At 48.5% G+C, this 23,339-nt stretch overlaps 12 protein-coding genes across 12 annotated transcripts; 4 read left to right on the forward strand and 8 right to left on the reverse strand.

The window, feature by feature from the left end:
* Window positions 1-126: 126 nt before the first annotated feature.
* Window positions 127-4,968, forward strand: ESP1 (separase; the record flags this gene model as incomplete). The annotated part of the gene is made up of 1 exon (XM_037285073.1): window positions 127-4,968. The coding sequence occupies one exon, from the start codon at window positions 127-129 to the stop codon at window positions 4,966-4,968; it is 4,842 nt and encodes a 1,613-aa protein (XP_037140969.1).
* A 54-nt stretch (window positions 4,969-5,022) lies between these two features.
* On the reverse strand, window positions 5,023-5,862 carry RRG8 (Rrg8p; the record flags this gene model as incomplete). The annotated part of the gene is made up of 1 exon (XM_037285074.1): window positions 5,023-5,862. One exon carries the CDS (start codon window positions 5,860-5,862, stop codon window positions 5,023-5,025), a length of 840 nt encoding a protein of 279 aa, XP_037140970.1.
* A 171-nt stretch (window positions 5,863-6,033) lies between these two features.
* HG536_0G01560 (flavin reductase family protein) lies at window positions 6,034-6,651 on the forward strand (the record flags this gene model as incomplete). The annotated part of the gene is made up of 1 exon (XM_037285075.1): window positions 6,034-6,651. The coding sequence occupies one exon, from the start codon at window positions 6,034-6,036 to the stop codon at window positions 6,649-6,651; it is 618 nt and encodes a 205-aa protein (XP_037140971.1).
* A 161-nt stretch (window positions 6,652-6,812) lies between these two features.
* ASK10 (Ask10p) lies at window positions 6,813-10,100 on the reverse strand (the record flags this gene model as incomplete). Its single annotated transcript, XM_037285076.1, has 1 exon — window positions 6,813-10,100. The coding sequence occupies one exon, from the start codon at window positions 10,098-10,100 to the stop codon at window positions 6,813-6,815; it is 3,288 nt and encodes a 1,095-aa protein (XP_037140972.1).
* Window positions 10,101-10,455: 355 nt separating this feature from the next.
* Window positions 10,456-11,340, reverse strand: ALE2 (Ale2p; the record flags this gene model as incomplete). Its single annotated transcript, XM_037285077.1, has 1 exon — window positions 10,456-11,340. One exon carries the CDS (start codon window positions 11,338-11,340, stop codon window positions 10,456-10,458), a length of 885 nt encoding a protein of 294 aa, XP_037140973.1.
* A 194-nt stretch (window positions 11,341-11,534) lies between these two features.
* HG536_0G01590 (zinc-dependent alcohol dehydrogenase) lies at window positions 11,535-12,581 on the reverse strand (the record flags this gene model as incomplete). The annotated part of the gene is made up of 1 exon (XM_037285078.1): window positions 11,535-12,581. One exon carries the CDS (start codon window positions 12,579-12,581, stop codon window positions 11,535-11,537), a length of 1,047 nt encoding a protein of 348 aa, XP_037140974.1.
* Window positions 12,582-12,959: 378 nt separating this feature from the next.
* On the reverse strand, window positions 12,960-13,607 carry PIS1 (CDP-diacylglycerol--inositol 3-phosphatidyltransferase; the record flags this gene model as incomplete). Its single annotated transcript, XM_037285079.1, has 1 exon — window positions 12,960-13,607. The coding sequence occupies one exon, from the start codon at window positions 13,605-13,607 to the stop codon at window positions 12,960-12,962; it is 648 nt and encodes a 215-aa protein (XP_037140975.1).
* Window positions 13,608-13,686: 79 nt separating this feature from the next.
* On the reverse strand, window positions 13,687-14,598 carry TPC1 (thiamine transporter TPC1; the record flags this gene model as incomplete). Its single annotated transcript, XM_037285080.1, has 1 exon — window positions 13,687-14,598. One exon carries the CDS (start codon window positions 14,596-14,598, stop codon window positions 13,687-13,689), a length of 912 nt encoding a protein of 303 aa, XP_037140976.1.
* A 117-nt stretch (window positions 14,599-14,715) lies between these two features.
* On the forward strand, window positions 14,716-15,408 carry RRP46 (exosome non-catalytic core subunit RRP46; the record flags this gene model as incomplete). The annotated part of the gene is made up of 1 exon (XM_037285081.1): window positions 14,716-15,408. One exon carries the CDS (start codon window positions 14,716-14,718, stop codon window positions 15,406-15,408), a length of 693 nt encoding a protein of 230 aa, XP_037140977.1.
* A 59-nt stretch (window positions 15,409-15,467) lies between these two features.
* On the reverse strand, window positions 15,468-18,812 carry VAS1 (valine--tRNA ligase; the record flags this gene model as incomplete). The annotated part of the gene is made up of 1 exon (XM_037285082.1): window positions 15,468-18,812. The coding sequence occupies one exon, from the start codon at window positions 18,810-18,812 to the stop codon at window positions 15,468-15,470; it is 3,345 nt and encodes a 1,114-aa protein (XP_037140978.1).
* A 452-nt stretch (window positions 18,813-19,264) lies between these two features.
* On the forward strand, window positions 19,265-21,832 carry MRD1 (RNA-binding ribosome biosynthesis protein MRD1; the record flags this gene model as incomplete). Its single annotated transcript, XM_037285083.1, has 1 exon — window positions 19,265-21,832. The coding sequence occupies one exon, from the start codon at window positions 19,265-19,267 to the stop codon at window positions 21,830-21,832; it is 2,568 nt and encodes an 855-aa protein (XP_037140979.1).
* A 66-nt stretch (window positions 21,833-21,898) lies between these two features.
* On the reverse strand, window positions 21,899-23,047 carry DRN1 (Drn1p; the record flags this gene model as incomplete). Its single annotated transcript, XM_037285084.1, has 1 exon — window positions 21,899-23,047. One exon carries the CDS (start codon window positions 23,045-23,047, stop codon window positions 21,899-21,901), a length of 1,149 nt encoding a protein of 382 aa, XP_037140980.1.
* Window positions 23,048-23,339: the final 292 nt, after the last annotated feature.

Here is a 23,339-nt window from a genome sequence, read left to right on the forward strand (position 1 = left end):
GAGAACTGTTGGTGCCACACGGGACAAAGCCGGTGCTGTCTAAACTCATTAGGCCTTTATTAGGGTCTTCTGAAGTCGCCATTGCTCGTAAGATTTTGTCTGACTTCAAGAGACTCGCATTTAGTGATGTCGAAACCCGAAGAGCCCTTAAATGAGGTGAGTTTGAACACGCCAGCGAAGAAGCAAGCCATATATCCTGCGAGCTTGCTCACGAAACAGTCATTTAGCAGACATGGTGGCGAGAATGTGTTCCGATATGAGGTGAAACGAAGCTATGTCTCGAGTAAGTATATCGACCATCATTACGGATTTATTTCTGAAAATCTGAAAAGAAAGAAACCTATTAAGAGCCAAATAGACCTTTTGCATCAGTCGTTCAGTGAGCTATATCGAATATTTATCCAGGTTCATATGTGGGAGGACTTACGCCTCCTAACCAAGCGACATTTGATGGTCATAGTTGGTTTACTTAATGAAAATGATGTCAATGGCGCGACTAGTGAGATACTTCATCTTTACAACGCAACCAATAACCAAGCTGTAAAGGATCTACATGGGATACTGCTGGCAGATTTCATCTACCCTAACGAATGCTATTTAACAAGCCTTAAATTGCTGGCGTTGCAGGCGATCTTAAGGGCAAAGAGTGCGCATGAACATGCAGATTCCATCCTGAAATTGTTCGCTTTGGATAAACGATATCTCTTGAGGGATGCTAATGTCAAGATTCACATGGTGATTCAACTCCTGCTCAATTTCTTCATGTTATTACCAAGTGGCAAAGCGATGCTTGGTTTGAAATTCTTACAATATGTCAAACAGTACAAACTGGAATTTGAGGGTTACATCAAGAACATGGACGACTTGACATTTCAGGATCAATTGAAGTACTATGCCCGAGAAATGACTGATGACGCCAGGATATACTTGGCTTGTTTTTATGATGATTATTCAAAGTATTGTTCGACTCCACAAAAGATCATGCTCACCGATTTTGTTCAAAAGTCGCTTAAGGAGCACGCATCACTGCCAGATTTGATACAACAGTCAAATGTAACAGGGAGCCGATCTTGCTTTATGAATTATAGTTCAAAGCGATTGGTTCAAGTGACTTCAAGCATTCTAAAGTCTGAGGACTGCCCCATTTCAACCGCCGTGAGCTTATTGAAGCAATCATGGGAAGTTATCAGATTCAATGGTGGTAACGAAACCAATGGCAAAAGGATTTTATTTGACAAAACATTGTCATTTCTTAATTCCAAAATAAGCGTGTTGACGGAGAATCAGATGGCCATTCGCGATCTGCTAGAATTGATGGCTGAATACTGTATTGACGATAACCAGTTCAAAAGGATGTCGAATCTCGTTAATGTTCTCTTCAACTCGTTCGTTGTTCTCAAAAATATGGAATTCTTGAAATTAGCGGCCCATCTTGAATCCCGAAGATACATGCTAGAAAGAGAAAGCGGTCTCCTACGACCCATAATTGAGAAATTTGAAAGATTCATCTCAAAAGCGACGAGCCGGGAAGCAAAATTGCAAATATTTGGATACTTATTCAACCTTCAGATGGCTGGCAGAACTTTGGGAAAGCTCCAGAGCTTTTGTCAGCTTGTTTACCTGCGATGTTTTCAGAAGCTGCAGCTAACGAAATACATTGAGTTTCGGAATTGCTCGGAAGTTATGCTAGCTTTCTTCTACGGAGTTTCTCCGGTCAAAGAGATTAACATAGAAGGATGGTGTCCCATAACGCAAATGTTGTACTCATGCATTTCCGGTAAATTCTGTCTTGGAACGATAGATGTCAATCCAGAAACCAATAAATGGCATTTTTTACACAAGTATGAGGTCTTGATAAAAGCTGCATACTGTTTCAATATTGAAATGAGCAAACACAGCACCTTCAACCTCGCTTCAATAACAAGCAATTACATGAATAAATGGGTGATGCGGAAGTCACCTTCAGCTTCAGAAAAAGTTGCAGCTTTTGAAATCGACTTCCTAAGGATTTTGTTGATTTATCTCCAATTTAACAATTTTGACAAGTGCACCATAGACCTTATCCAATGCCTCCGCTCAAGGAGCTCAACTTATGAGCCTTTCCTGCTGGAATCAGAAGGCTTCCTCCTCTCGGCATATATCAATCTTCAAATGCTTGATAAAATTGCAACGATGAGGGACAAAATTTACAATACCCCATTTGATTTGCAAAATGAAAAGCTAGAAACCGTCCTGAATGTTTTGCGGATGAAGTTACAGCTTATGGCTTGGGAAAATGACCATAGATTATTTGAGAAGGTTTTCATCCAAGAAGCGCCGAAGCTTAGAGAGGAAGTCTTTGACCTTGATAACGCCACGAAGAAAACGTCGTCTCAATATATTAAAGTCATCCTGTTCAACATCGACGTTCTCATAACAGCTTCAGCCCTACAACTGGCTAAAAACAACATGGTGCGGGCGGCCACTGAGAGTAAGAAGGCTCTCAAACTGTCTGTTTCTCTGCTTAGGAAACTAGACAACCTGTCCGAGAAAACAAGATTAAACGTGGTTAGCTATCTCACTTGCTCATATCTCTCGCTGCTGAACCTTTACATTCATCTAGGCGTTGCTCGTGATTGCGAGTTCTATGTCAATGAGCTGTCAACTTTGTTATGCGATCTAAATGAACCAACTATCGTTTTCAAATGCTTACAATTTTTGTATGAGTACTATCAACTTACTGGTCAAACAGAACTCGCTGCGACCGCTCTCGGGAAGTGCAACAATGCATTCGATTACATTGACGGGGAATCCAATATTTTAGCATTAACATCTTTCTTCTTTATCAATAATGAAAATGAGAAGTTGTTGGATTCACTTGGGCTATTTTTTAAAGAAGGCATCGACGAAACCTTTCTTCCTTATTACTGGCGTCTCAAGATGGGAATTCCAGTCGAGGAATGGACCAAACAAAGTAAATATAAAGCAAGCTACGAAGTCAATAAACTGGATATGCTTTATCGACGTGTATTGAAGCAATTAGAAAGTGAGCCCTTCTTTCGGAGCATGTTCGAGTCCCTGGTAATCATACCCTCCTGCCATTTACCTGCCGAGCAATCTTCGAAGAAACAGCTTGCGTTCCCTGGCAAGAAAGCGCTCATATTGGAAGTAATGGCATCTCCCAGACCTTCGACCATGACTCCTAGAGGAAAACATATGAGGCAAAAGTTTGATAGAGCGGTTGCAATCGATAACTTGAAGGCATTGAAAGATTCGGTGGAAGAGCTCCAGCTGTCTTCGCTCAAGAACCATGAATTATCAAGGGTTGCTTCTTTTTATTCTTTGGCCTTGTCTCTCCTTTCGAATTTGAGCATTACTACGTCATTAGTGGATAATTTGCTAGATGAGTTTGCTCTTTCAGAGTTGCCCAAATGCATGCCCCTATATTACGATAAAGCACTGGCAGCTATTGGTAATGACATTTATGAGAGCTTTTGCCTGTTACCTTTATCATCGATGGATGACCCTGTCGCTATACAACGAGAGAAGTCGTTAGCAGCTCAGAAACGCATTTGTCAGAATCCTATTCCCTTCAATGTAATTTCAATCGATTATTGTTCCGTTACTGGAAGTCTCCTCATCTCAAAGATTGAAACGTTCAATGATCGCAAGGTTCATCTACGAATGCCGCTTAATAGGGCCCATGCGCGCGATCTTGATTCTAAAATGCTATCTTTTGAGCAGGCTAGAAGAGAGCTATCAGATATAATCGGGGAGAGTAACGCCAGCACGTCTATTGAAGTCACTAGCTCTATTAACTCAAGGGAACAAAGGAAAGAATGGTGGCAAACTCGCTATGAACTTGACAGAAGATTGCATGAGCTACTAAAGAATATCGAAGATTGCTGGTTCAATGGGATGAAGGGCTTTTTCGGTACAGAGATTGTCGATTCTGAGCTGTTGCAGGACTTCAAAAACGAGGTCAACGACATTTTGCACCAAAACCTGCCCAGTCGAAAACAGATTGGTAACCGTGACATGTTCTTACAATTAGATGACTGGATTGTGGAGCTGGTTCTGAGATTGAGTCCTCAATGCCCAGATTTCATGCCAATGATGGAGGATTTGATCTATATCATTCTCGACATCTTGCTATATCACGGGGAAGAAAATGCATATGATGAAATAGATATCGATACTATCCATGTCCAGCTGGAAGAAATTGTGAGGAAATTCCGGCCTCGATTGCTGTCGATGAAAAAGCTATCACATACATTTTTGGTTGTGAGCAGTTCATGTCATTCGTTTCCCTGGGAATGCTTATCCTTCCTTAAGCCACTTTCAATCACAAGAGTTCCGTCGATCAGTATTTTGGACGATTTATTAAAGAAATGTAATGATGGAATCTCACCAAAGGTCCCGTCGCAGAACAAGATATCCATGATTTTAAACCCTCACGGTGATTTGAGCAAGACTGAATCTCGTTTTTCTAACTTGTTCAAAGAGATTGTAAAGGAAAGGCCAAATTCAACTTTGTTGATAAACCAGAAGCCAGACGAGAAAACGTTTCTGGAGATGGCAACTTCTTCCAATCTCTTCATTTACCTAGGTCATGGTGGTGGTGAGCAATATGCTCGGGTCAAAGAGATTAAGAAGTTTGATCATATTGCTCCGACATTCCTCCTGGGATGTTCTTCCGCCTCAATGAAAGCGTTCGGTAAGTTAGAGCCAACAGGAACGGTTTATTCTTATTTATTGGGAGGCTGCCCATTGGTCCTTGGAAATCTTTGGGACGTTACGGACAAGGACATCGATAAATTTAGCGAAAGCGTTTTCCAGAAGATCGGACTCAGCTGCGATGCCAGCATCAACTCGAGCCAAGAACACACGATCTCGACAGCCGTTTCAAAATCAAGAGACGTTTGTCATTTGAAGTATTTGAATGGCGCAGCACCCGTCGTCTATGGTCTACCCATGCGGTTTAGATAACAGGCAATCTTTTCTTGTATGTACAGCTATAATGAGCAACGAAACTTGATAGAATTACCTCAGCAACGAAAAAGAGGCCCATATTCGATAGATGCATTTCACAAGCTCGCTATCCTCTGGAAGTTTGAGCACCATTCCAAGCTCATGGTTTCTATGTGACTGTATGGCTTCGCGTACCCAGCGTTCAGAATCGAGGAACTTGACATTAAACATTATTACCTCAAGAGACTCTCGTCGTACAATCTCGAAGGGACTGTTAGCCTTTGGTTCCAAGCAGACAACAATATCCCACCCCTCCAATGTCGCTCCCCGCCCGTTCTTCGGCAGTTTGCCCAGTTCACGTTCCAGGCCTCTGCGGAGCTCAATGACGCTCTCACTGGCAAAGTTTTCCTTATCGACAAGCACATCTGAAACGTTGAAATATCTCATATTTGACATCAACGCTGGAATTGGGATCCAGCTGCTGGCTGACTTCACATTTTTCTTCAACAGCTCATTCGAGTTCACTACGTAAGAGCTTTTACCACCCTTACAGTCCGCCTGCCCAAAGCCTAGCTGTAAGCTATGTTTACCTAGTTTTGGTTGTAGATTCTTGAGCTTCAGCTGAGTCAAATATTCCCTAGGCAGCTTAAGTCTTGACATCCTGTCGCATCTCATCGGCGAAGCCAGCAAAGACGCAAACAAGTTCTGATTTAAGTGGAAACTTCCCAACCCATTGGCAGCCATGCAGTCTCCGCTATCAAAGTACAGCTTCCTCTTCTTATCCGACCACTTCTCAAAGTTGGTCAACAATGGCGATTTTGGCACTTGTAGAGGTCGAGGACCACTTTTCACCACCCCGGGCGTCCTTCTCGTCACCAGCAAATCCTTAACTGCAATCCTGGTTCCATTCATTTGCTTAACGTTTAGCTAAAGCCAGATCAGCTCTCATCCTTCAACTTCGATATGTGATACCGAACCTTGGTTTGTTCGTAAAGACTCGATTCCTATTGACCTTAAGCTCTCTTGAAATTTCAAAGCTACAAGATACAGCAGAACTTGACGAATAACCTGATTAGAAGCCTAATGAGACTGGGATTCTTTCGCTGCCAGTCCACACTCGTTAGACAGAATATAACTCGGGAGAAGTTCAGAGAATGTATGAGTAAAATTGCCAACCAGGCAATGGTGCTGTCAGCTGCTAGCAAGAGTGTGGTCCCACACAAGTCATTCCGTGGTCTAACAATCTCATCTCTGACATCGCTGTCGCTGAAACCACAGCCACTGATCCAGTTCAACCTGCAATTGCCCTCATTCACCTCGGAAGCATTGCACGAGACAGGCTTCTTTGCAGTGCACCTACTCAAGCCCAACACTACGTCGATTAAGCTGGCGAGAGAGTTCAGTAAGGGTGCCATCATCAATGAGAAGGATCGTACCTATTCGCCCACAAGACCATTCGAGAATCTGGTTGAGAATGAGCACTACGTTACATACAAGATCGAGGGAACTGATCTGGTGCTCCCATTGCTCAAAAACTCGGAAAGGGTACTCATTTGTCAGAAGAAGGATGTGTTCCAGATTGGAGACCATGAGATATGGGTCGGCCAGATTGAGGATATAATTGTCAATGAGGCCCAGCCAACAGGCGGACTGCTCTATTGCAATCGTAAGTACCATTCCTTGGGGGAAAAAATCGGATAGCTACTTCCAGATTCCTCACTAGAGGATCGAAGACCGATGGGACGTGATTTAGGTATTCATTAAAAATTTATCCTGTGTATAAATGAGACGTAAGTAAAAGACGGGCGATCTTGGTGCGGTGCAGCGCCCTGATACTGCATCGGCGTCCTTGCATATGATCGTCAAGAGTATATCGACTGGTTTAACTTAAGAGATTGCGAGCTCTTTTCGGAATCACCGTCATCTTCGCGTATGCCACCGCCCATGAATTGGTCTGTCATATGGCTTCCTCCTGCGTTCGCTGCCTTCTTTGAAAACATGAGGCTGTTCAGTGAGCTAAAAGAGACGTTCTTCTTGTGCTTTCTGATCGGATGCGTTCTACTAGCCGTACTGCCCAAGCTATTGGTGCTGTTATTGCTCCTCAGATATAGTGATGGAGACCCGGAGGCTAATGTCGAATCACTCTTGGCAGAGGGCACGTCGCCGAGAAGCTGGTTTCTCTTGAACCTGTTGTAAGCCAATGAGGCATCAACCTGCGCAGCCTGCGTTTCATCGACGACATGGTGAGCGACATCCTGGTCGTTTAACCGAAGTTTTGGAACCGGTGAAGTGTGTGAGGTGGAATTTATCAATTGTGGAGAGTAGCCGCCCGACGCAGATCTCATCCCTAGACTTCGGTTGCCATTTGGCGGCACGTAATTTTGCTGTATTCTGTCATCTGCATACGAAGGAGTTGATCCCTCAGATCCACCGTTGCTTCTTGCAACAGGAATAGCAAAATACCCGCCAATGCTACCCTCTGAGTCAATACTTTTCGGTGAGTTTATGGCTGATATTGCATGGGCATTTACTCCCGGCAAAGATTGCGTTAAAGAAGTGTTCCTGTAATGTCGACGATAACTGTCACCCACTGGAACCCCGCTGACGACAGGTGCCGTGTTCATAACCAGATTATTGCCAGGAGTGTCGCTCACAGAGGCCTGTGGTTGCTGTGGCTCCGCCGCTTGTTGTGATTGTTGGTGCAACTGCTGATGAACTAAGCTGATGGCACTGGAGCTGTCTGAACCTGGTGACATTCTTGGCGATGTAATGGGAGATGTCATATAGAGCGACGGCGGAATATGCCTGCGCTCGGCTACGGTAATCAAGTTACCGTTGTCATCGACTGCGGGAGTGTTGACTTTGGATCTATAGGCCGATATATCCAATGCAGAAGATGAAGCTGGTGAGTTCTGTAGTTGAATAAACTTTGGTCTTCCAGGCCTCTCTTTTTTGAAGGAGGAACCATCAACATTCGAACCCTCTCCCAAAGTTGACATGCTTGGAGTGCTTGCGCTGCCCTTTGGAATAGACTTCACTCGAGTTTGCGCTTTGAGTACGCGTTCCTCGATGAATTTCGATCTCTCCTCTGTGTTGTTGAAACTGGTCAAGTTTTTTAAATCGTGGATCCATTTCTTGAACAATCTGATTTCTTCTTCCGATGGGTTCGAAGAAGCTGGCCTAAACACCCAATTCACGGTTTTGTTTGTTTCTTGTCGAGCAGCTGCGTAGAATTGCTTCACCTCTTCTTGTTCTTCCGCTGTTTTTGGAGCTGACTGTTTTGGCTTAGCTCCTTTCAATAACTTACCGAAAGCTGCCTTTTTCAATTTCTTTGGGCCGTCGTTTGATGGCGATGAAGTACCTGCAATATTTGTCAAGCTGCTCTTGGCCGAGCTGCTGATCTTCTGGAGATCGTTGAAGGTTGGTACGCCAACCAGAACAAACTTATTTTCCGAGGCTTCCATCAATACGCAGTCGTTCAACGAAATGCTCATAACGGGTATTAGAGATGTTTTGGCGGAGTTTTGCGAAGCAGTCGACACGTTCTGATGATCCTTCGTTTCTTCTGGCGGATTAGTGACCTTGAAGAAGTTGCTGCTCTTGAACTCATGTAGATAGTTTGAGGTGAGCACAAAATAGCCCTTATTGTAATTCTTTAGATATTTCGATTTTTTGCTTAAGTAGCCAGCCCTGATGCATTTAGCGAGGGATGATTTCATTTGTGGGTAAATGATCTCGGACAACTTCCTTGCCGGTGGTACCGGGTCATTTGACTTCCAGTTCAAAAGACATGTCGGGTGGTGAGATACAAAGTGATCCCATTCCAAAGCTGGTGGCCGCGAAAGCATACCCTGCTGCAACTCACGGCAGAGGTTCTTTATCATCAGGCGAGCCTCGGAATCTATCAGTGAGCAGTATTTTTGCAAAGCGTGCTGGACTTTTGAGTAGATGATTTTTTCGAGTTCCATACCAGAGCTTTGTAGATTGATGTAAGCTTCTTGAAGATAATTTTCCTCAAGCAGCTGACGTTTCAATTGTAAATCCAGTTGCAGCTTCAATAGATATGGGTCGTGTTTTGGTTTCAGCTGGTTGTTCTTCTTGTGCAACTTTATATGGTCCGACCCGTCAGACGAGAAATTGCTAGTGACAAACTTAACTGATGCGATGTATTTGTTCAAGAGCTGTCCCGTTATAGCCACATGCTCGTTGATATTAGTCTTGAAGTCGCCGTGCAAGTCCTTGATCTCCTTAATCTTCAACTGCAAGTCCTTGCGCAGATCCTCCATCTTTGGTATCACCGTAGTCGTGATTTCCTTGGAGATCTTGAATTGCTGGTGCGCTAGCGATACGTGGTACTTTTTCAAGATCACCTGTATATCCTGGACCGAACCAGACCCAAACTTCATGAACCCTGAGGAGGCAGACGTGTCATCCGATTCTGCGGTTCTGACCGCTTGAAACTCGTTCTCCGCGTGATTCAACCCATTCTCGCCGACTCCCGCCGCACCCAGCGAGCTTTCCTGTTGTTTCTTCTGCGCCAAAGTGACCGGCTGCTGTTTCTTAGCGGGGCCTTTCGGAGCCAGCGGATCCACCAGCCTATTGGAGCCATCCTCCAGATCTGTCAGGAAGGGAAACTTCACTGCGCTCTTCAGCTGAAAGTTGATCCTGCCAAACTGCTCCTGCGCATACGCCACCTCTCTCAGATACGCAATCAAGCCCTTCAGCACCTTCCTCCACTTGTAGAAACGATCCACGAGAATGTCGGTCGGATACTCCCTCACGAACTTCCCCTCCGCGGTATCCGCCTCTGCCGCGCCTCCAGACTCTCCAGCATCGATGCTAGACGGCTTGGGCACCGGCACGTCCACGTAGTACGGAGATCTCGGGTCCCAACGGGGCAGAATGTGATCCTTGCTGCCCTTTGCGGAAGAAACCGCAGCCAAACTTATCCCACTAGACGCCTCAGACCGTACCTGGTTCCCAACAGTTGCAGAATCCGGCAGCAGCTCCAGCAAATACGAATCATTCGAATGGATCGACGCCCCATCGTTCTCCTGTCCAAAACCACCAGACGGCATCCGATCCGCACCACGAGACCCCATATCGACTCCCGATTGACTCTCCCCTCCCAACCTAAAGTAATCAGACATCCTGTAGCACCGAAAAGCTAGTTCGAACACCAAAGAGTGCCCACCTGGGTGTATCAACTGATTGATCTTAAAGGTCTATATTTTTATATAGCGCGCACTGTAGCAACTGAAAAATTTCAACTCCAGAGAGCTCGAAACCTTCAAATGCTGGCAAAGAGTCACCTAGATTGGTCTCAGGCCGCTGGCAACCTGCTCGTAGTGCGGTGCGATGCCCATTGGCAGTTCCGCAGCTTCTTGGAATCGAATCGCACCACATTGTGCGGTGGCACACCACGCGATGTGGGTCGCCGAACAATAGAAGAGGGTGGTGCCCTGGATGCGGTGTAAAAATCCGATATTTAAGCTATCGAGCCAGTTACTGGCCTGGCGGAGTGCCTTTCTTGGTGATGGTCTTGAAAGCGATCGAGATCATGGTGGAAAACCACACGAGATTGAGCACGTCCAGCACGAGGTTGCCGAGCACGATGATGGCGGTCTCGAGCTCGAGGAAGCGTGCGTCGTGGCGCACCTGGTAGAAGTCGTAGACCAGCTTGCCGATTTGGAACCAGCCCCAGCAGATCCGGGCGCCGAAGAACGTCACAAGAAGCACGAGGTTGTTGGCGGTCTTCACGCAGCTCAGCAGCGGACTGGCGCGGCGGAAGTATCTGACCGCGAACCAGCGGACGTTGAGGAACGGGTTCGAGAGCTCGAACAGCAGGAACACCGGCGCGTAGTACTGGATGTAGGGCTTCAGGCCGATGCAGAACACCAGCGTCGAGACGACCGCATGCAGCACAAAGGGCAGCGTCGAGTAGAACACCGAGATGTAGATGTCCCACAGAAAGTACCCGATCGCAAACACACACACGATCTCCGTGTCGCGGTGGCTCGTAAAGATACGGTCCGCCGCGGTCGGGTACTCGCTCTTGTAGTTCTGCGAGACCAGACACTCAAAACACACGTAGAGCACCACAATGCTCTGCACAAACGACACAAAGTGCACCGAGCTCTGGATGACGAGCTTGCGTCTCCGATCGCGGTCGTCTGGGTGCATCCAGCGCGCCGCTGGTGGGAAAACCACCCATTTGCCCAGCAAGAAGCACGTCTGGTAGAACAGTGCCACGTAGACGATCGAATGCAAGTTCGACAGGATCGGTTGCGACACGATCCAGTTCCGCTCCGACAAAAAGGGCACCACATGCGTCTGTATCACCGCGGGACTGGGCAATTCCAGCAGAAAGTTCTTCAACCAGCTCAACATTACGATCCACAGCCAATTCAGCTCCTCAGAGACCTCAATCGCAGCCAGATCTCTCTATATATAAGACTGTCGTCGACTGATAAATTTATGACGTGCACATTTTTCGAGCCTAAGAAAAAAAAGCCTAATAGATATATATACTCAACAGATAGAGCAGAATTGGAGGCTCGTTAAGCTAGCTTACGTATCGTTCATTATTTAGAGGTGTCGACGACGTATCTGCCGACGATCTGGCCCTTTTCCATCTTTTCGTAGATCTCCGGCAAGGTCGAGAGGCCGACGATCTTGATGGGGGAGCGGACGAGGCCTCTGGTGAAGAAGTCGAGCGCCTCTCTGGTGTCTGCCCTGTTTCCGACGTAGGAGCCGACGATGGAGACAGACTTGACGACCTGGTTGAACACCTCGGACTTGCAGTAGGCGTTGGCTGGCAGCCCGACTAGCACAACGGTACCGTTGGCCCTGGCGTATCTGGTGGAGGCGGAGATGGCAGCCTCAGACACAGACACGTTGATGACGCCGTGGGCGCCGCCGTTGGTGGCGGAGATCACCTCGGCGATCACGTCCTTGCTCTTGGTGAAGTCGATGAAGTACTCGCCGCCCAGTTTCTTGAACAGCTGCTCCTTCTCCTCGCCGCCGTCGATGCCGAGCACCCGGTAGCCCATCGCCTTGGCGTACTGGACGGCCAGCGAGCCCAGCCCGCCGGAGGCGCCCGAGATGGCGACCCACTCGCCCGCACGCAGGTTCGCAGACTTCAACGCCTTGTACACGGTGATACCGGCACACAGGATGGGGGCCACCTCGGCCAAGTCGGTGCCGGCGGGGATTCTGGCCGCCTGCACCGCGTCAGCGGTCGCGTACTGCTGGAACGACCCGTCGTGCGTGTACCCGGAGAGGTCCGCGCTGGGGCAGTTCGACTCGTTCGCCTTCTCGCAGTACTCGCACGCCATGCACGACCCGTTCAGCCACTTGATCCCGGCAAAGTCGCCGATCTCCCACCCCTTCACCAGCGAGCCCTTGGCGACCACCACGCCGGCGCCCTCGTGTCCGCCGACCAAAGGCAGCTTCGTGGGCAACGGCCAGTCGCCCTTCCACGCGTGCAGGTCCGTGTGGCACACGCCTGAGTACTTGACGTTGATCAGGATCTCGTTGGGCTTGGGCTCGGGCACGGGGATATCCTTGTACTGCAGCTCACCGCCGTTCTTCTCGAAAATGACTGCCTTCTGCGTCTTTGGGAGTGACATGGGAACGATAATAATAGCTAATGATATCAGATAACAAAGTGAATACAACCACCTCTGATGATTTTTCTTTCCCGTCTCTGGTCCAGCCTCTGTCGCGACAGGCGTCCCCCTTATATACAACCCGGATAGCACTGCCAGCCCGCCAGCCCCTCTCGCATCTGCTTACACATCGATCCCCACTTTCCCTCGATGATGCCGAGGTCATTCAACCCAACAATCGCTTGCGTTGTTTCGATATTAATTACTGACGCCACTAATTTAATTACTGGCGCGCCGAACGCCCGAGCCCGTCTTAAGGCCTGGCGACCCATCGGAGAAGTGGAAGCACACGTTGCCATGTATAGTCTGTTGAGCTGTGTAGAAGGAGGTAGATGCTAGCTACATACGTTTGAGACGCTCGCTGGCGTCGCGGGCGTCGACCGTGGCCAGGATCACCGCAGCACGGCGCAGTTGCACCACGTTGGCGACCTGCTTGAACAGATATCCCGGAACACACACCGCCACGAGCACCGCGCCGACCCTGGCGAACCGCTCGAACCCGTACAGATACAGTCCCATGTAGAACACCTCGTTGAACGCACACACCGTGAACAGCACGTCTCTGCGCGTGTAGTACCAGTGCAGCAGCCGCGACGAGTCGCGGCTCACCTGCTTGTGCGACTCGCTGCCGGCGCTCAGGCTCGCGTACATGTGCATGTAGTGGCTCGCAAGGTCCAGCGAGATCAGCAGCTGGAACACCACGCACCACTGCGGATACACCACCGCGAGGAAGCAGGTCAGACTCGCCGTCGCACACCGGTCCGTCACCATGTCGAGCACCGCGCCGACCCGGCTCACCTGGTTGTATTTGCGTGCCATTGTCCCGTCAACAGCGTCCAGCAGACACGACACCCCGTACACGCAGCTGGTGAACACCGGGTGCTCCCGCATGCTGAACAGCGACACCACCGCGGTCGCCACCCGCAGGTACCCGATCTGGTTCGGGATGTACCACAGCACCGTCTGGCTCGTCACTCGCTCGCCCATTGCTGCTTTGGCCAGCTACCGAGCCACCTCTAGAGTCGTCCAACCTGGGCCTGCTTATATACCGTCGCTGTAAGCGCGGTTACCCGCCCGCAAGCGACATCAACCACTGGTAAGCCCATAGACTGATAGCGGTGCTGGGGACGCTCTTAATGAGCGCCATTGAGAGGCCCTGGTAGAGTGCCGGGACGCCCTCACGGCGGGCGATGTGCGCGGCGACCGCCAGCAGCGTGCGGCGGCGGTAGCTCTTGTAGACGGCGGAGTGATGGGCCAGGTGCTGGGCGTTGCTCAGCAGCATGCGTCTGCGGGCGGTGTCGAGCGGGAAGGTGGCGAGCTTGGAGACGACGCCGGCCAGCGGGCTGGCGGCAGCGCCGAGGGCGCTGGCCTCCCAGCCGGGGCCGCAGCGCTCGGCGAAGATCTTGACGGTCTCGTAGGTGCAGAACAGCACCGAGGTGGCGAGCGTGATGGTGGCGATCGACGAGACGCAGCCCTTGAAGAGGCCGCGCCAGCCGTCCTCGGCGCAGATCTGTCTCGCTGCGGCACGCAGCGTCGACAGCTCGGCGCTGCGGTTGGCGACCAGCCTGGTGCGCAGCACGTCGAAGGGGTACGACGCCAGCGAGCTCGACATGCCGGCGAGCGCGCCGACCACCAGACTGTGCAGCTGGTCGCTCCAGCGGAGCGGGCTCAGCGTCTTGTTGTAGAGCGAGTACGTGCTGAACTGCACGCCGCCGTATACCACGTACAGCAGCGAGCCGGGGACGTTGCCCTTCCACAGGCCTCGCAGGCCCTCGCGACACGCAATCTGCCTGGCGACCGCGACCACCCCGGCGCTGCCGTGCAGCGGGTCGCCCTTGGGCGTTATCTGCAGTCGTATCTTGACGGTATCCATGGGAGCGGTCGCAAAACGGGCGACCAGGCCGGAGGCAGACCCTGAGAGCAGGCTGGCTAGCAGTTTCGCATCTTCGCCCTTGCGAAGATGGTCCCTGTGGTCCATCGTTGCGTAGCACCCTGCTGCGCAATGCTGCTCATCAGTTATAACCACATAGCTAAGTAAAAAATTTGACCACTATCGCACCCATAGTGGTATCGCAGAAAGCCAAGCCAGAGGACCATGACCACTCGCAGCGCCTCGCTGGGACTGCTCACGAACGTTGACGGCTCTTCGCAGTTCGAGTGGCAAGATACGAAAGTTGTGTGCTCCGTGACGGGCCCTGTGGAGCCGAAGGCTAGACAAGAGTTGGCGACTAGATTGGCTCTGGAGGTGATTGTGCGTCCAGCTAGAGGAGTGCCCAACACCCGCGAAAAGCTGATCGAAGATAGGCTGCGTGCTGTGCTGACGCCGTTGATAGTCTGCGAGAAGTATCCGAGACAGCTGTGCCAGATTACGTGCCAGATCCTGGAGGCAGGCGAGGATGAGAGCGAGTTTTCTGTTAAGGAGCTGAGCTGCTGCGTCAATGCGTCTTTCCTTGCGCTGCTGGATGCTCAGGTTGCGTTGCGCAGCTTCTGCGCCAGCGTGCCGTTGGCGATCCTGAGAGATTGTAACGAATTGGTTGTTGTTCCATCTGCCCAGCAATTGCAGGTTTCCCTCTCGACTCACAGTGTGGCGCTGGAGCTCGTAGCGGGCGCAAAGACGGTCCAGAGCGTGTTGCTGCTCGACAGCAACGGGGACTTCACGGAGGACGACCTGTTCAGGGTTCTGCAGCTTGCAGAGCAGAACTGCCTTGAACTGGCGCAGTTCTTGAGGAAGACAGTCGCAGAGAAGATCACGAACGAAGTGGTACGAACCGAGGTGGTCGAAAGTTAAATGTTATATCAATGATCTATAGCATAATGAGCGTTGTATACAATTTAAGCAGTACGTTTTCATAATTTGAGACGCTTCAGGTTTTCGATGGTGGCTTCCAACCCTTCGATCTCGGCAACAGCGTTCTCTAGTCTGGCCTTGTTCGCTTCCTTGGCCTGATCGTTAGCCTTGGTCTCGTAATCCTTGCTGCCGATAGTGCTTTCAATGCCGTTCCTGGTCTTGCGAGCCCTTTCAAGCTTCTTTTCCACTTTGCTGATCTCAGCGTCTATGTCAACATGACCTTTCACAAGTACATGAACATTCACGTCTGGGTTAACGGCCTTCAACACGCAACCCTCTGGGATGTCGGTCGCAGTGCGAACAACTTTAATGGCATCGATTGCTTTGATCAAAGCGACAATCGAGTCCTTTTGAGACTCGGCAGTTTCAAAGTACTCAGCATGGTCGGTCTCAACAAAGACTTGCCCACTTTTCAAGATGTTGTACTCAGCCAACAGTGAACGGGCTTCCTTTGTGACATCAAGCACCAAGTCGTAGGCGGCGGCTGACTTTTCATCATCGAATTCCTTGACGTAAACTGGATAAGATGCCTTCACGATACTTGGCGCATTATCGGTAGAGCGTCTTGGCAAACGCTGCCACATTTCCTCTGAGACGAATGGCATGAATGGATGAATCAACCTCAAAGCGTTATCCAATAGCAAGTAAAGAGTGTCCTTAGCAGATTTCTTTTCCACATCGGTACCTTCTTGGATCAAGTACTTGGAGTTTTCAATGTAGACGTCACAGACCAAGTACCAGAACTCGTAAATGGCACTGGTGGAGTTCAAGAAATCACGCTTCTCCAAAGCATCGTTGACAGTCCTGGAGCAGTTGGTCAATTGATGCAAGATCCATTTCTCGACCAAGGATTCATTTCCGGAGAGCCCCTCTTTAGCTGGAGGTTGATAATCATCGCCGAGTCTCATCATAGCAAATTTGGTGGCCTGGTAAATCTTGTTGCAGAACTTTCTGTAACCTTCGACACGCAAAATATCCAGATTAATATCACGACCACCAGTGGTGTAGGCACATAAGGCGAATCTCATGGCATCAGTACCACATTGTGGGATACCGTTTGGATAAGATTCCTTCTGGCCTGCCTTAGCTTTTTCAACTTCTCTAGGGTCCAAATTACCTAACAATAACTTGGCATGCAAGTCATCCAATTTAATACCTCTGATAACATCTAGTGGGTCCACGACGTTACCTAGAGATTTTGACATCTTACGACCTTGAGCATCGCGGACTAAAGAGTGGCAGAAAACCTCTCTAAATGGAATAGAGCCGGTCAACTTCAAACCAAGAAGAATCATTCTGCTCACCCAGAAGAATAGGATGTCCCAGCCAGTCTCCAACATTGAGAAGGGGTAGAACGCCTCCATGTCTTTAGTCTTATCTGGCCAACCCAAAGTAGAGAAAGGCCACAAACCTGATGAGAACCAAGTATCTAAGACATCTTCATCCTGCTCCAACGTAAACTTCTGGTTCGGAAACTTAGCAACCGCCTTCTTTTCAGCTTCTTCCAAATCCCTACCGGCAACCCAGTATGTTTCATCATTCTTATCGTTTTCCTGTCCTTCGATGTTAACGAAGTACACTGGGCAACGATGACCCCACCACAACTGTCTCGAGATACACCAGTCTTGGATATTCTCTAACCAGTGGAAATATTCAGCCTCTGAAGATTTAGGAGTGATTGTTATATCACCGTTTCTAACTGCCTTGATTGCTTCCTTGGCCATATCGCTCTGAGACACCCACCATTGAGGCTTCAACAAAGGCTCGATAACATCGCCCGATCTGGAACAGGTTGGAATGGTCATTTCGTTGTCCTCTTGTCCAACAAATAAACCTCTGGCTTTGAGCTCTTCAATCACTTTCTTTCTGGCATCAAATCTCTTCATGCCCTCCCATTCTGGACCACAGTTCTCATTCAAGAGACCATCGTCGGTTAAGATGTTGATAAACTCTAGGTTGTGACGCTTACCGGTGTTATAATCGTTCTGGTCATGAGCCGGGGTAATCTTAACTGCACCAGTACCGAATTCCATGTCCACTGCTTCCGAGTCGCAAATGATAGGAATTTTTCTTGGCAGGAATGGATGTTGAGCAAACTTACCGTGCAAGTGCTTGTAACGAGCATCATCCGGATGCACAGCAATACCAGTATCACCAAACAGCGTTTCAGGTCTGGTAGTAGCGATGATCAACTTTTCGCCAGTCTCAGAGTCAGCAACTGGGTAGGCGAAAGAGGTCAACACACCAAACTCCACCTTTTCGTCGTAGCCTGGAACGCTGAGCAAAGTTCTACCTTTCACATCCTTGTTTTCCACTTCCAGGTTAGAAATGGCCGTATTCGGCTTGACAGACCAATTGACCAATCTGGCAGCACGATAGATAGTACCGTCGTCATGCAGTCTGACAAACGCCTCGACAACAGCCTTCGTCAGCTGCGGGTCGAGGGTGAACGCCTCACGGGTCCAGTCGTAAGAAGCACCCAACTTTCTGATCTGGCTCTTGATTCTGTCGTGATACTCGCTCTTCCATTCCCAGACCTTGTCGACAAACGCTTCTCTGCCGTAGTCGTGTCTGGTCTTCTTCTCCTTGGCCCACAGCTGTTTCTCCACCACAGACTGCGTAGCAATACCAGCGTGGTCAAACCCCGGCAAGAACAGCACCGTCTTCCCCTTCATTCTGTTGTATCTGATCAGCGAATCCTGGATAGAGATCGTTAAAGCGTGTCCAATGTGCAATGCACCTGTAACATTCGGTGGAGGCGCAGGGATGCAGAACAGCCCTTCGGGCTTAATCTTGCCATCCTCGGTGAACTCCGGCTCGAAGAACCCAGATTTCACCCACCAATCGTACCACGAGCTCTCGACATTAGCTGGGTTGTAAGCCTTCAAAGCTGGATCATCCAGCGACACCAATATCTTCTTCTCACCGCGAACAGTCTTGTCGACAAATTCTGGCACCGGCTCCGCTTCCTTCTTCTTGCTCTTCTTCTTCTCCTTCTTCTCTGAAGCCCCAGAATCGCTGCTACCAGCGGCAGCTTTCTTCTTGGCCTGCTTCGCCGCAAACTTCAGTAGCTTCTCAGCCTTCTTCTTCTCCTTCTCGATCTCCTTGGCACTTTTCTCTGTACCGTCTTCCTTCAACGGATTGATGATAACCTCACCAGTTGCCGGATCAACCGGAGGCAAATTCTCAAGCTCACTCATCGTGAAATGTCTTAACGGCTGCCAATATCCTCCTCCCTGCTGTACTAAAACTTTGCTTGACGATGCGACTGCTAAGCTTTTCCTATAGATCAAAGACGAATGCGCTACTGCTAAAGGTGACTTCACACGCAACAACCTATGCATCTAGCATCCGAAACAAGCAAAATATACTATCGAAACTAATACCTAGTAGCTAAATCTCAAGAACAAGAACCCGGGGCATCAAACCACGGCATACAATACCGCTTCCATGCCTTCGAGCTACTTTTTTCACGACGTAATATCGCCAAGCATAGTTGAAAATTTTTCAAAAGTGATTTACGCCAAGCTTTTGACAACTAAAGAGCAGCAGAACAGACAGTAAAACGGTTTCTTCGAGAACAACAGTAGCCATCTCAGTCGATGGCCTGCTAGACTGTGGATCTTGTCCTGTGAGGGCCTGTGTTCAAGAATCTTGCCCTTTGACGTAGTATTTAGTGGGTGCGTTTCTTTTTCCACGTCATAGAAGGCCCTGAAAATTAATATAGAGTAAAAAATTTCAAGCTCATCGCATCTCATCTCCTGTGTTGTGAGAGAGGAAGGTGCAAGTGGGAGCTATGTCTCGTATCATTGTGAAGGGCCTGCCGATATATCTGGAGGATGAGAAGCTCAAGGAGCATTTCTTGAAGAGAGTGATTGAAAAGCATGGAAGTAGCAGGAATGCAGAGGAGTGCATTACAGACGTCAAGATTCTGCGGAATAGAGATGGGAAGAGTAGGAGGTTTGCTTTTGTTGGATACCGGTCCGAGGAAGATGCGTTTGATGCAGTGAACTACTTTGACGGTTCTTTCATTAACACGTCGAGGATCGAGGTCGCGATGGCGAAGAGCTTTGCGGACCCTGGTGTGCCCAAGTCGATGAGGGAGAAGAGGAGGGAGGCGTTGAAGAGACTCAGAGAGCAGGAGGAGAAGCTGGCGGGCGAGAAACAGGGGAAAAGGGCGAAAAGCGACGGCGAGAAGAAGAAGGAGCGGTCGATAGATGCGGAGATTGAAAAGGACAGGCGGCTGAAGGAGTTCATCGAGACCATGAAGCCTTCGGCGCAGGTGGCTTCCTGGGAGAATGCCGGCGTGGGGTCGGCGGCCGCGGAGGACACCGAGGCGCCCGGGAACTCGCTGCTGGCCCAGGCGCTGGCTCTTAAGGACGAGAGCGAGCACGACAGCGACGATGAGTATGTGGATTTTGGAAAGAAGCGTGAAGCAGAGGAGGAGGCAGCAGCACAGCCCGCTGAGGCGCCGGAAGACAGCGGACCGGGCGTTCCGGCGGGTGAGCAGAATGATAATGACGACAACCTGGCGAGAGACGAGAACATATCAGACCTGGACTGGTTTAAGCAACGGCGTGTCAGGATAAAGGAGGGCGGAGCGCAATTGGCTCAGGCTTCCGAACCAATGGAAGAAGAGGCCGTGAAGGAGGATTCCAAGGAGGATATTGCGGAGGAAGAAGCCGTCAAAAGCTCGGAGGACAAGATGGTGGAACAAATCTACCGCACTGGTAGACTGTTCTTGCGTAATATCCTTTACACGTCAACGGAGGACGATTTTAAGCAACTTTTCAGTCCGTTCGGGGAGTTAGACGAAGTGCATATCGCATTAGACACAAGAACTGGTAAGTCCAAGGGATTTGCGTACGTTCTGTTCAAGAACCCTCAGGATGCCGTTGAAGCTTTCATAGCCTTGGACAAGCAGATCTTCCAGGGCAGACTGCTGCATATATTGCCGGCAGAGGCAAAGAAAGACCATCGTTTGGACGAGTTCGATCTCAAGAATATGCCACTCAAAAAACAAAGAGAACTGAAGAGAAAGGCTGCAGCATCCAAACAATCCTTTGCTTGGAACTCTTTGTACATGAACCAGGATGCAGTCTTGGGAAGCGTAGCGGCTAAGTTGGGATTGCAAAAGTCTCAGCTTATCGACCCAGAGAATTCCAGTTCGGCCGTCAAGCAAGCTCTGGCTGAAGCCCATGTCATAGGAGATGTCAGAAAGTATTTCGAATCGAAAGGTGTGGACCTGACAAAGTTCGGCCAACTGAAGAATGAAAGCCAGAGGGACAATCGTGTCATTTTGGTGAAGAATTTTCCTTACGGAACTACTGTCGAAGAACTGGGTGATCTGTTTCTGCCTTTTGGTAAACTAGAAAGATTCCTAATGCCACCAGCAGGAACCATTGCTATCATTCAATACAGAGACGTCACTGCCGCGAGAGCGGCTTTCACGAAGCTTGCTTATAAAAGATTCAAAGATGGAATCATTTATTTGGAAATGGGCCCTAAAGAGTGTTTCACGAGGGAGGCGCAAAGCGATGAAACCTTAGAGTCTCATGGCGAAAGCGCTCATGTTAACATAACAGAAGTTGGTCCAACATCGCACGATCTCATGCAAACTGCAGGTGCAACTGAATCGAAGCTAGAAAATCAGGAAGATGAGTCTATCGATGGGCCTACCGTGTCAATATTTATCAAGAATTTGAACTTCTCCACAACCTCTGTTCAGTTGACTGAGCTATTTCGGTCATTTAATGGCTTCATCGTGGCTCAAGTGAAGACAAAACCTGACCCCAAAGATAAGAATAAAACGCTGTCAATGGGGTTTGGCTTTGCTGAGTTCAAAACAAAGGAGCAAGCATTGGCTGTAATTTCAGCCATAGACGGCACAGTGCTCGATGGACATAAATTGCAGTTGAAGATTTCTCACAGAACTGGAACGACCGATAACATCCAAAAGAGCAAGAGCAAGAAAAGTGGTAAGATCATTGTCAAGAATTTACCATTTGAAGCGACCAGAAAAGATATCTTTGAGCTATTCAGCTCTTTTGGTCATTTAAAATCCGTACGAGTCCCGAAGAAATTCGATAAATCGGCAAGAGGTTTTGCCTTTGTTGAATTTCTTCTACCTAAGGAGGCTGAGAATGCTATGGATCAGTTACAGGGCGTTCATTTACTTGGTCGCCGTCTTGTTATGCAATTCGCTCAGCAGGATGCTCAAAATGCGGAAGATGAAATCGCCAGAATGACTAAGAAAGTCAAGAAGCAAGTTGCAACGAGGGAATTGGCGGCAATCAGGAACAGTGGAGGTAGAAGAAAGTTGGACTTGGAAAACGGCGAGGGTGATGATATGAACGGTTTATAAAGGGTTTGGATTAGCAGTGCAAAAAAAAAAAACACTATGCAGAAATTAAATATACAATCAAATTAACTAACTTGCAATGTCAAAGGCGCTATAACCCTTCTGGAATTTCTTAACTTCATCTATCTCCTGCTCTTTTGATTGCTTGCAGACAGGTGAAGACCAATTAATCCTTTTTGGCAACCTCATTAAAAACGCAACAACTCTTCGCCCGAATTGCAGATCAAGTCTATCATTAACGTTGAACTGGCTCAAGTATATTAGTGGTTCGTCCTGCGATGTCTCATAAACAGTGAATTGGAAAAAGTTCTTCTTTGAGTCCCCAATAATCTCCTTGTATTCCTGGTTTTCGCTCGAAGAAAACACCTGAAAGTTCATTTTAGCATTAGTTGTGTATCTTTCATTGTTTAAGTACACTTGTCTGTCGAGGGCATCTTGAAACCTCATTATTAGATATTTGGGTACTGGTATTATTTGCTTGTGAAAGTGAATAGTTTGATCTGAGTGAATCTCGAACACAACGGTTGACATATCGAATTTTCTGTGGTTCATTTTGACCACACTTAACTCATACGAGGTCAACTCTTTTCTTAGCGCAGACTCGAAAAACTCTTCCTGCCCCATATTCAACTTCGGTATATGCTTTATCGGTACGATTAGACAGTGGCCATGAAAGTCCATGTCTCCAGAAGGAACGCTCAAAGGGCCCTTGGCGGTTGTCAAGTATGCATGATTGCCGATTGACACAAACATGTGGTCTTCGACGTTGGGATTAGTAAAACAGAAATGACAGTCGCTTGGTAGTACTGCCTTCTTCCTCTTGGAGCTAGATCCTAAATCTTCCTTCGAGGAAAAATCTGAGAAACTACGCTTTCCCGGTTGATCCATGTAAGGATTTGGTATCAAACTACTAGATTGATCTGCTTCAAGTTTCCTATCACTTCCACGCACGTCGATGACAAACGCATAAGCCCACTTTTTTTTTGAATGAAAAGCTGCCACATTGATGGATCTTGTTGTTCGGTTGCTTTCAGGCCAAGCGAATGGTTCAAGCTCGAAGAAGCTGTCTGTGTCGCCAAACAAAAAGTGGTATCTTGGTCTAGTCTTCTTGCATATTTCATCAATCATCTTATTACCAGTGACGCTGTCGTTCTTCCCTGCGATGGCTACGCTCCAAACCTTGGTGATAAGGATATCAAGATCAATATTGTTGAACATCTCCAAAAGTTTGCTGGATGATCCAGCAAGTTCATCATCGTCAAGGGCAATATAACCAACTCGCAGCTCTTTAGCAAGGTTTAGAATTCCATACTGCTTTGGGTTAGGTGAGTTCTTTTGAGTTTCCTCAATGGAGGATATCGGAATAATCTCAGGCAGATCAGAGGCATTTAGACTGTCCAGCACTGGCTTGAAAGCACCTAATAAGAACACGAAATCGAAAGGCCCAGCGCTACCATTCAGCTTCCTAATTTTCTCAAGCACAACATCGGAATCATCGGACGACAGATGA

Source organism: Torulaspora globosa, chromosome 7 (genome assembly GCF_014133895.1).
Source record: "Torulaspora globosa chromosome 7, complete sequence".
In the NCBI taxonomy this organism is placed as follows: domain Eukaryota; kingdom Fungi; phylum Ascomycota; class Saccharomycetes; order Saccharomycetales; family Saccharomycetaceae; genus Torulaspora; species Torulaspora globosa.